We start from the raw sequence: 11,496 nt of genomic DNA on the forward strand, positions 1-11,496 counted from the left end.
GAATCTCCAGAGGTCGAGTCCGTGGAGTCTGTATGTTTGTAAAGCTGGGTGACTCTGATGCAATGCCCGATGTGAGAACCCTCCCCCCAGGATAAATCAAGAAGTCAAAGTAGAGGTTCCCTTTCAGTAACCGTTTCAGATAAAACAGGAACCTAAGAGGCAGGGATGCAAACACTAATAGCTTCTGCCAACAGCGGGGGCCCACCGCAAATCTAAGTGTGCACAGCGTGGAAAAAATCCACTAAGCATGCTTTGGTTTGTTCCAACCACACAGATGATTCAAATACCAAGGGCAGCAATATGCTTCAGAGCAGCACCTCACCGACTCCGAGCTCAGCCTTGGCCTACCTGCCTGTCCAGCCAAACGTCTCAAAGCAACTGAAAAATACCTCTGAGCAGAGAAGATAAAAAACAGACTTCTCAGAACTCCTGTCCTGCAACTGATACGCCCGAGACAACCCCTCGGTCTCCCTCAGCACGCATTAACCCCTTCTCCACAGAGCTCCCCTCTGTGGGCCCGTCGCAGAGGAGATCAGATCTGTCACTAAGGGGGGAGACGGAATTCACAGGGAGACGCACTGCGTCAGACAACAGAAAGGCACCCATAGGCCCTAAAATATTAAATGGTTTAGCTCAATCCCATGTGGAACAAAACATTACACATGTCTCATCAACCCCAAGGGCATGAAAACGACTATTCAAAACGATGGTCATGATGATCTAAGTCATTAAGGAGAAAATTAAGTCATATACTTCTCTCTGGCTAAGGGACAAACACGAGGACGCATTAACGTCTGAGTGCCCTCGATGTGCTAAGAACAATGGACAACCCATCTCTCATCTCATTTAATGAAATAACCTTGTAATGTAGGGACCAGTCCCATTTTTAAGACGGGGCAACAGAGGCTCCGAGGACTGAAGTAAATTGAAGTCACACAGCCTGTAGTATAGCCGTGGTGCAGTTTGGATCCCTGAACGATTTCCTTTGCTCATGATTTTAAACTGCACTGTTCAAGTCATTTTGGTTGGGAATTTTTCCCTGTGTGTGTTTACAAGAGTAAAAGCCAGCTGGAAAACAATCACCTAGACCAGTGGTTTTCAAATGTTTTTTTTTTTTCCAATGTGATAGCATTTTTTTTTTTTTTTTCTGGAACAAAAAATTCCTTGGAGCCCTAATACACAGAAGCCCTACCCCACCCCACCTAGAATCCTCAGGCCCCTCCATGGCCTGGACACCACAGAATAAATGCAGATTAAAAAAAAAATAGCACCCACCTCAATAAGCTGTCGCTGGATTTGCTGTAGAAAAGCACGTCCCTTATTCAACAAAGGATACAAAGTATACAAAAGCATCACGATGCTGGTAAAAATGTTGTCCAAGTCGAAGATCGGCAGCAACAGGAGAAGAGCAAGATTACAGAACCACTAAGGCCTGTGTCCCCCTTGGCATCACGAGTCTGAGCTCTACAAGACTTTTAAAAGGAAAGAAAATGTCCACCATTGCACAAAGACCCTAAATATATTTCAGGTGGTGGTGTTCCCCCCCCCCCCAAGGGTAATGGTAGTTTCACTTTCCTATCTTCCCAAAGACTGGGGTCACAACAGCAAAATCAGGTTATATAATGATATAAAATACACACAAGAGAGTAAATACATAGTTCAGGCAGGAACCGGAGAGGCAGAAATATTATGCGTTTGTTTCTTCTTTCGCTGGTCGAGGTGAGAGCATTTTGCACGTAATGCCTGGAAATAAGCCTGCGGGAATAAAGGCGACTTGGCCCTCGACCTCGGGGCCCGGGAACTGGCAGGGCAGGTTGAATGCCACGAGAAGCTCCTCACGGTTACCTTACTGACATTTAAACCGCTCTAGAGATGTGTTGGCTTTGAGGGTTTTTGTTTTTGCTTTTTAAAAATAAAGTCTTAATTATAGGAACATAGGCTAGAGCGGCAGATAGGCTAACTCAGCCTCATTACCGAGGACTGTTCTTATAATAAAATCACCAAGACGTCTGCTAAGAGCCAAAACCGAAACAACCAATTTAGGGTTACCCAAAATAAATGTTAAGGTTTTTTAATGGAGTTTGACCTTTTTTTTTTTTTTTTTAATTGACTATAACATTTTTCTTGACTTTATATGGAACACAAAGCAGCGGTGTGAGGGAGGACCATTCGGGGTCACCCTGACCCTCCCCCACCCCCCCCATGATGCTCTATTGTCCAAGTTGCTCAAAGCAGACTTTGTGGTCAGAGGGGGAAAGACTGCTTGAGTTTCTCTTGGTGTTTGCTCCATTGTTGTAGATGAAGCCACTTTTCTGACTAATTTATTTGCTTCTAGCACTCATGTGAGCCTTGTATGTACATAATGGTAGTAATTACCCCCCTCCCCCAAGTCTTAGTAATACGACTGTGGGAGCTACGTGGAGAGGAGCTCAAGCAAAGTTGTGCTTGTTCCTTGATTTATCTTTTTTCGCCTATCCCATACTTTCTTTCGTTCTTTCTTTTTTATTTTTTACAACCCTGAATTGGCTCATGACTCTTGGAGAAAAGCTATGGTCAGCAGCAAACAATCTTATTAAAGCAAAACAGCTCTGCCCGAGTTAATGCTTTAATCTCATTGAGGTGAAATCCATTTATATTCCGTGCATCAAGGAGACAGGACATGGGGGCGATGAAGGAGGCCTCATTCAGCCGTCACAGGGACCTCTCCCACACGGGGAGGTGTGCCTGGGAGTATAAACTGGGGTGTCTCCAGGGCGAGGCTGCAGCAATGAGGAGACTGGAAGGCAGGCAAAGAATCAAGAAGGACCAGCCGGTGCTCTCCAGTCCCTTCTCCATCAAATGAAGTCATTTATCAGACCCTTCAAATTGGTCAACTTCCAAAACGTAGACCATTCCTATTGCACCGATTCGGCGTAAGAACATTTCCATTTTCTTTTCTAGGCCCAAAGATATGACACATTTTTCAACGGAGCGAAGCTTTTCCCTGGCACTCTCCCGCTCTGCCATCAGGGCCCGCTTCCCCGTGAACGAACCAAGCTCGCACGACACCCCGCCCGGGGCCTCCCCTCCCAGGTGACCTTATCCCTGGTAAGGACATGCTGCAAAATTATTTCTCAAAAATGAAATTCTCAGTCCCTCCTTCTAACTGATCTCATCTAGGCTGAGAAAGAACGGGCCGAGCTAGTTTACGTTCCTGCGTCTGGGCTGCATTGGACGTACTGGACCTCTTAAGGGGATTCTCATCAGCAGAACTCAAACTCTAGTTGGAAGGATCCGGGGCAGCATAAGACAGGAATGAAAAGAAGTGCAGACAATGCAGAGGGAAACGTTTCTGTGCAACGGAAGCTGGCCAGCAGCACGGCCAGCCCACTCGAGATGCGTGGGTGAAGGGAAGAAAAGGTTAGGAAGGCGGGGGCCGCTGGGCAGTGGGGACCGCGTGAAAGGGCTGTTTCCAGACGAGACGCTCTACCTCCAACAAGGGTCTGCTCAGGTTCTGCCTCCTCACAGAGCATTTTCTACCGACTCCCAATCCTATTTTCTCTTTTTTTCTGAGTTCCCTCAGAGCTCTCGTATATAACACATACAACTCTTAATTATATTGTCACCAGCCCTCTTCTTTAAAAATATGGTATGTTGATTCCTTCTCTCCAGGAACCTCTTAAAATAATTGTCTGCACTGTTCCTGTTGGCTCGGTAATATTCTATTTCGCGTTGATTCGTTTATTAAGGCAGCTTTTACTCCCAGGGAAGCTACCCCTCAGAGAGTGACTTCGTAAAAAGTAACCCTCACCAAAGTATCCAACGCAAGGTTAAGCACCCAGCAAGAATTCAAGTACATAGTTGCTAGCTTTAAAGGCAGGAGACTATATTAACAATACAGAAGGTGTATCGTTATAAAAGGAAACAAGTTACATATTCAAACAAACAAAGACTTTATACTTTAAGTTCCTCACCCAGCGACAGTGCCTGGGGTTTTCATACACTAACGTCGCCAACCTTCATGAAAGCAGAGAACAGTGACACGCAGGACAAAATATTTTGGAAATTTTTAATATGAATAGCAGATTTCCTTTTCCAAAGAGTTGAAAACAATTTTTAAAAATTAAACTGTGGTGCCCCTGGAGGGAGCAGGATTATGGGCATGTGTAAGGTGACAGTTATGGCGAGAACTGGAAGTAGCAAAGGTACCCGATCCACAGGGCTGGGCCACGGGATTGAGGAGACAGAGGACCACCGACTGAGCAGCTGCTCTGCCACAGGTTCCACGCCGGGCGTTTCACAGCTGCTATAATTTAATCTTCACAACAACACATCATCTTTACAGATGAAGAAACAGGTTCAGGGAGGTGAGCTAACTTGCCCAAGGCCACATAGGTGGTAATAAGTGGACAGAAACAGGATAAGGTCCAGAACGGTCTCCAATGATTTTGCTCTCTCCACTAGGTTACCTCAACCCCTTCTAGAACATTTTTCATCCTTGCCACCCAAACCAACCAAAGCAATCCAATCGGTCTTCATGAGGAGGGAAGAAGTGAAAATAGACCTTCAGCAGCTATGGGGTCAGGGCAGGGAGGTGGGGCCATTTGGAAAGGATTCAAGAAGACTGTTAACATTAGCTGGGTGGGAATCATGTACCTGGCACCGACCAGGCACTTTTTACACATCACGTGACTTCATCCCAAAAATCCTGAAAAAGGGATCCTTTTATACAGTATAAGGAAACTGAGGCTTAAGCAAGTTAACTTACCCTAAGTCTTAATGCTAAAAAGAGTAAAAGTGAAGCTGGGATTTGAACGTGGCCAGTCAGGTCTCAAAGACTGTGCTCTTTCCACGGCTCCTGTCGCAAGCAAGCCCTCCCTTCCCTTCTTCCCATAAAGGTCAAAAACTAACGTCTGGGGAAACTGTTCCATTCAGAGATCTAACCAGTAATTATATAGCAGTTGAACTGAAAGGAGCCTGCTTCCCACAGGAAATAAAACTGTCATCTCAACCAAGGAATGTAACAGACAAAGAGAAAGGGGCTTACAATGTATACTTTAAAGTGCTGTTGCCCTCTGAACCCATTTATGGAGAGAGCTGACGTTTTTATAGGCCGTCAGTGAGGCTCGTCGACAGCTCATCTACCCGGTGGGGCTTCGGCCACCACGGACAGCAGAGCTTCCCAGTAGATGGAGTGAGCAGGGGTTGGGCAATGACACAGGGATCCGATCCAGCCCCAACAGCAACACGGCAATGGGTGCCAGGGAATGACCATAAAATGGGGCCCGTCCTTGGGAGAGGGTCCTTTGTGCTGAGCTGGCTCAGACTTAGGTGACAATGTCAACAAACGGCTCTCCCCATTAGGATAATTATCCACAAAGCAGACAACTCACACATGGGCCATTAAATAAACACATTTCTATCTACGCCAGAGCCACCATTTTTGTCCCCAAGCTAAGCCAAAAGCCAAAGCTCATCTCTTTAATGCAGAAGTCGAACCCTTCAGAAATCTGCAATGAAACGCACACCAGTAGCGGCTCCTGAGTGCTTGATTCCACCCACATCTGGCTCTATTTGGGAGCTAAATTCAGCAGAAGTCTCCAGGGTCAACAAATGACCCTGAATAAAAATAGTCTTGGAAATCTGTCATGGAGAGGCAAAGGAAACAAGACGGCAGGGTGATTCACTCCAAATGGCAGCTCCAAAACCCAAACGCTCATTTTTGTCCCAATATGAAGCCAATGTGCAAAACAGGCACAGAGCAAACTGTCCTTTTCCGAAGGCCTCTAAAAGTGGTTGCCAAAGAATTCCACATGGAAGCCAAAAAGATTTAGTGTGCCATTCACCTCTCCTGTAAATCTAACCAGAGCTGCTTCTAACTGGAGCTCTGAACCAATCGCAGGTTTACACTTGCTTGAAGACCACCCAGAGCATCTAAGGTTTTGCCCCTGGCAAGCAAGAGGGATCCTTCATCCCACCAAATTTTCCAAATGACCAGAGTGGCAGAGGCCCAGCTGGGCGTGGCTTAGCGGTTAAGCATCGACCTAGGATGGAGGTGATCACGGTTTGATGCCCCGTCAGGGCACATGCCCGGGTTGCAGGTTCAATCCCCAGTCGGGGCGTGCAGGAGGCAGCTGATCAATGACTCTCATCATTGATGTTTCTACCTCTCTCTCTCCCTCTCCTTTCCTCTCTCTGAAATCAATAAAGATATATTAAAAAAATAATAAAATAAAATCAGTACCATATTTTTTAGAAGACTGTATGCTGTTTAAAATTAAGGAGTCCACTGGTTGAAGAACCATAGGCCAAGTATTTGACCGCTCAGGTAACTCGTTTTAAGACGTAGTGAAAACACACACAGGTGCCAGATTCTGCAGCAGGACAGAAAACACAAAGGGACCGGAGGCGCATCTGCATCACAGCCACTCGCCTGCCCTGTCCCCTTCTGATGCTGCATTCGTAATTTTCATTCTTTTTTCTTAAAGATGGTTCCCCACCTCCTCAACTGGAATGAGTTTCGAAGGACCACAACACCTGGACCCACCTCTGGACAGGCTCTGTCTCTGAAGATCTCACAGCTTGGTGGGGAGGCAGACATGCAGATAACAACATACGATAAATTCTCTAACAGGATGACCAAGTGTCGGTGTATCCTGGGAGCACAGAAGTAAAATGAACCCTTACGTGAAGGATTAGGGAAAAGACTTCGCAGAACTGGCCTCAGAGGATGAATGAATGTGACAGGCGGGGAGGGTAGAGACGAGGGGAGAGCATGCCAGGGGAGTGAGAACAGCCTAGGCCTGTGGTTCTCAAATGGGGACAATCCCCCCACCCCCCATCCCCCAGGGGTATTTAGCGATCTCTGGGGACATTCTGGTTCTATAAATGGGAAGGGAGGGGTGCCACTGGCATCTGGGGGCTAGAGGCCAGGGATGCTGCTAAACACCCTACAATGCACAGGACAGGCCCCCACAACAAAGCATTATCCAGCCCGAGAGGTCAACAGTGCCAAGGCTGAGAAAACAGGGTCCAAGCAAAAGTCTAAAAGACATAGTGTGTCAGGTTAAAAGTGAGAAGTTGCCTGTAGCTTTGGCAAGCACGGCGCTTTAAATGACTGCTTCTATGGAAGAGAAACGCCAGTAGGAAGTGAGGGGAGGAAAAATTAAAATTCCAAGGAGCCAAGGTATAAGGCTGAGCCGATCCCTTATTCTTAAAACAGAAAAAGTTAGGAAACCGGACTCCTGGAAGCCTAAGGTGTATTTCTTCATCCTATGAAATGAAAAGCACGACTCTCGGGGATGCTGTCCTGGGCTCGAGTCCACTCCAGGGCGGCAGTCTGCATTCCTCCCTTCACGTGGACGGCTCAGTGAGGAGAGAGGAGCGCAGCGAGGACCTCATGTTCCACGCGGCTCACCCGGGCGGGACTCGCACTCAAGGGGGTGCAAAGCTGCTGTGAATGCTGGAGAAACTCCAGGACAGGAATGGCCCGAGCAAAGGGGCTCCAGGTCCAAAAAGGAAGCGGCTACGAGGAAAGCAGAAGTTGGTCGGGGCTTCAAGTGGTCATTAGGGTTGTTGGCAGGAGCCAGGCCCGACCGTGAAGGCAGGAGGGGCCTGTGCAGGAATCTTACTCCTGGGCACAGACCCTTGAAAATGGAGCGAGGAGCTTACCACGGCGGCCCAAACCACCAGCACCTCCACCTCCACCCAAAGTAAAAACCAACAGAACAAATTTCCCCTAGCAAGAGACTTCTAGGAGGGAAAGGCGGCAGCCCTCAAGATACTAGCGGTTTGGGGCATAGGGTGACAAATAAAAACTGAAACTCCTTCCCAGATATAGGTACTAACTCGCACTAATCCACATAAACCTTTCATCTTGCCTCATCCAGACTCATGTGCACAGACTCACACCTACGTCAGTCTTTAAAAATAGCAACATGAACAGGAAAGTTGCATCAATTACGGCAGATGTCTAAAAACCAAACTTTAGCTCCAACAGGAAAAGACAATGCCAGCCTAGTAGCAAGATTAGATAATTCTCAACGGACAATGTCATAAAAGCATCAAAAAGGGGAGTGAAACATTCCTGTTTTTTCTCTCTACGAAAAATGTTGTCGTAGGAATGGACTACGTGCTCAGCAGTGTGCTGGGTGCAGCTGTCAGAAAAATTGACCTCAAGTTTGGATGACACAGACCCCTCAAACAACTGCAGCCTCACGTGCCTGTCGGTCTGCCGCAGGCCATAAATGCAAAAGAGGGCCTTGCAGAGGAGCCAGGTGGGGAGCAAAGGACAGGACATTCCACGTGCAGTGAAGAGGAGAAGCCTCAGCTCGGGGAAGGCAGGAAGGACCGGGCACAGGCACACCTAGGACTCGGAGACGAAATACACTTAAATTTCACCTAGATACAACCATAAAGATACACACGGTATGGCCCAACCACCCATGTTCCAGGACATGAAAACACTTCACCTCATCACATAAGAGCACCTGAGTCTACAGTGGGTTTCTGGTCACTTTCTGCAAAGTAAAACAAGTGACCCAGGGTCACAACAGCATGAGCCCAGGGGTAATCGGGGTGATAAGAAATTCAGAAGACTACAGAGAGGAATGCTTTCCACCTGGGTCTTCAGGGTTTACAGCTGGAGAGGAAAAGGGAGCAGCTACCCTTTGCTGGGATCCTGTTTACAGCTACCGGGAACAAGCTACTCCCAACTTACAAGTAAATCATGAACAAGCACTGAATCTGTACCATGAGAACTGCAGCCAGTTCTAAGAGTTGTCGAGTACACAGATGAGGCACATGAGATGAACCACCAGAATCTCGATGGTGATTTGGTGACCAGGCACAAAGGCAGACCTAGAAACCTGGGCATTGGCCAAGGTCGTGCTAATGAGAGCTGGGCATTCCTCCCACAACTCCTTGCCCTCCAGATAATGTATTTGCCATCACCCAGAGTGGGCTTCCGTGCCCCCACACCTCTGCTCATGCCCCGTTACCCACCTGGCACGTTCTCCAGCTGGACAAACCCTACCCATCCTTCGCAACTCCACCTCTCTCCTCTCCACATGGCGTTCTAAGCCGGCCTAAAGCATCTCCCTCTTTGAACTTCCAGAACAATTAGCTTATACGATTACTTGGCAGAGAATCACCTAAGCTCTATAAGGCTTGATTAACGCTTCTATTGTTTTCTTCACCAATTATTTAAATCGAGAGAAAGTTTCGCCTTTCTCCCCGTCTTTACTGACATGACCCCTCTTTGAGAGGTAAGGGACACGCCTCACAGTTCTTTGGATCCTTCCACCCTACCTTGTAGAGCCCCTTAGTACAGTGTAGAATTAAATTGCAAAGTTCTCTTCTGTGCACCTAGGAGTTAAGTTTGGCTCACACTGAAAATCTTTCTTAAGATTCAAACCTCACACTTAGAAACTGCCACCGATGACACATGAAGGCAAAAGGGAAGATAAACACTGGAAAATCCTGAAGATCCTTCTTATTTTACACATGAGGAAACTCACACATGCTGCCTGAGGTGTGTTTGTTAACAGGCAGGTGTAGAAAATAGGCCTGGGCCCCTGCTCCATCCTCTGGGACACAGGGACATCTGGCCAAGAGCAGATGAAGACTCTACGGAGTTTGCAATTAAAAGATTAAAATGTTTTTTTAAAATTTAAATCGAGGCTGGCAGGGATAATTAATACTGAGAAGTGGGGTTAGTTAAGCACCCAAGCCTAAATTATGATTTGCACTTCATAAAGCTTATGGTGTGATATTTAGCTTTAAACCTTACCAGAAATGGCGCTGGAACTTCCAGGAAACACAGACCGAAGCTCAGTTACTTGGAAATTCTATTTACTGTAATGTGTGTTGGGTTTTTGTTTTTTTTTTTTTTTTTAAAAAGCAACACAAAAACACTAAAGTTCTGCTCACATGTTGCTCTATCAAAAGAGAAATAATCACATGTAGAAGACTGTCTAAAATAAATTCGTCCTTGGGAGCGCATCTGGGGGTGCTGAGCGGCCCCTGTGTTTGCAAGGATGTCAATAACACAAGGGCTCCGTCCACGACTCCTTGGAAAGACGGAAACCATGAATGCCTTGTCAAATGCAGACAGTTTATCTTGGCACTGGCAAGCCGAGCAGTCTCTTCCATGTCTGGAAACGTGTCTAATTACGTGTAGAGAGTAACTAAAAAATAGCCTGTGTCCTGGAACAGACAGCTCAGGGCTCACTCCAGAGCATCCCGAGCGACGTGGTGGAACCAGCCAGGGGAGGGGACGGGGCGGGGAATAAAAAGAGAAAAAACAAAACAAAACACACAACAGCAGCAAGTGCGAAGGCGGGATGCGCCCCTAGTCCCTCCCTCCCAACAGCCCTCGAGTCTTCCCAGGACTTCGGGGCGGCCCGACTCTCCCTAAAGCTCTTTTCCTGGACGGCTGTTTCCATGAGGTCACCGGGCCCGCCCACATCGCTCACCTGGGGCAGCGCACCAGCCGGCTCGGCCCCAAGGGCTGCCTCCAGCTCCGCACACCCCTGACCCCCCCACCCCCCACCCCCCGCGCCCCGACGGCGCCCGGGGACACCCCCTCCCAGGGAGGCGCAGCCCCCTACACGCCAGTGCGGCCGCGCCCCGGGCGTCCCCTCCCGGCGAGGAGCCCCGGACACCCCGACTCGGGTGGCGCTCCATCCCTCGCGCGCGGCGCGCCCCGCACCCCGCCCCGGCCGCACGGCAGGGGCGCCCCCTCCCGGGACAGCGCAGGCTCGCGCCCCGCGCCCGCCGCTCCGCCCTCACCTGAGCCGGAGGTTGGCCATGAACTCGGGCATGGAGACGGTGTCCATCAGCACGAAGTCCGCCTTGCCGAACTCCAGGCTCTCCTGCTCCGCCATGGCGCCGGCGCGCGCTCAGGTGGGCGCCGACGGGCTCAGGTGGGGGCGCGCTGGGGCCGCGGGAGGCGGCGCGGGGGTGCGCGGCGAGCTCGGGCGGGGCCGGGGCGGGGCCGCGGGGCCGGGGGCTCCGGGGGAGAGGGGCGCCGCGCTGCGCTCGGAGGGGTGCGGGCCGGACAGAGGCCGCCCGGCTGCTGCTCGGCGCGCGCTCGGTCCGCGCGGCGCAACCGGCGGCTTCCGCTTCTCCCGCGGCAGAGGCGGCGGCTGCCTGGCGCTGTGGGGGACGGGACGCCGGGACGGAGACGGCGGCGGCTGGTCCCGCCTCTGGCCTGGCTCTGGCCGCGGCCCCGCGGCCTCCCTCCCTCCGTCCCTCCCTCCCCGCGGCGCCCCGCCCCACCCCGGCCCGGCCCGGCCCGGCTCCCGGGCTCCGCCTCGCCCCGCCCCGCGGCGCCGCCGGCCTTCGCCCCCTCACCTGGGCGGCGCGCTCGCGCGGGGCGGGCGCGGGGGTGCGCGGGACCCGGCGGGCGGCAGCGCCCCCTGGGGACGGCGCGGGGCCTCGCGGGGGCGGAGCGCGGGGCGGGACCCGGCTCCAGCGCCTCCGCCTCCCGCCGCCGCCGGGGAGCGCGGAGTCCCC

At 50.5% G+C, this 11,496-nt stretch overlaps 1 protein-coding gene across 1 annotated transcript in view; it reads right to left on the bottom strand.

Moving 5' to 3' along the window:
* Window positions 1-10,925, bottom strand: part of MYO1D (myosin ID) — a 242,804-nt gene extending 231,879 nt beyond the window's left edge. Inside the window, exon 1 of the mRNA XM_087826041.1 lies at window positions 10,771-10,925. Within this exon, the coding sequence (XP_087682167.1) occupies window positions 10,771-10,865 (95 nt within the window). The 5' untranslated portion in view covers window positions 10,866-10,925. The remainder of the gene's footprint in view (window positions 1-10,770) is intronic.
* Between the last annotated feature and the right edge of the window lie 571 nt (window positions 10,926-11,496).

This window comes from Miniopterus natalensis, chromosome 17, assembly GCF_054644295.1.
Source record: "Miniopterus natalensis isolate mMinNat1 chromosome 17, mMinNat1.hap1, whole genome shotgun sequence".
NCBI lineage: Eukaryota > Metazoa > Chordata > Mammalia > Chiroptera > Miniopteridae > Miniopterus > Miniopterus natalensis.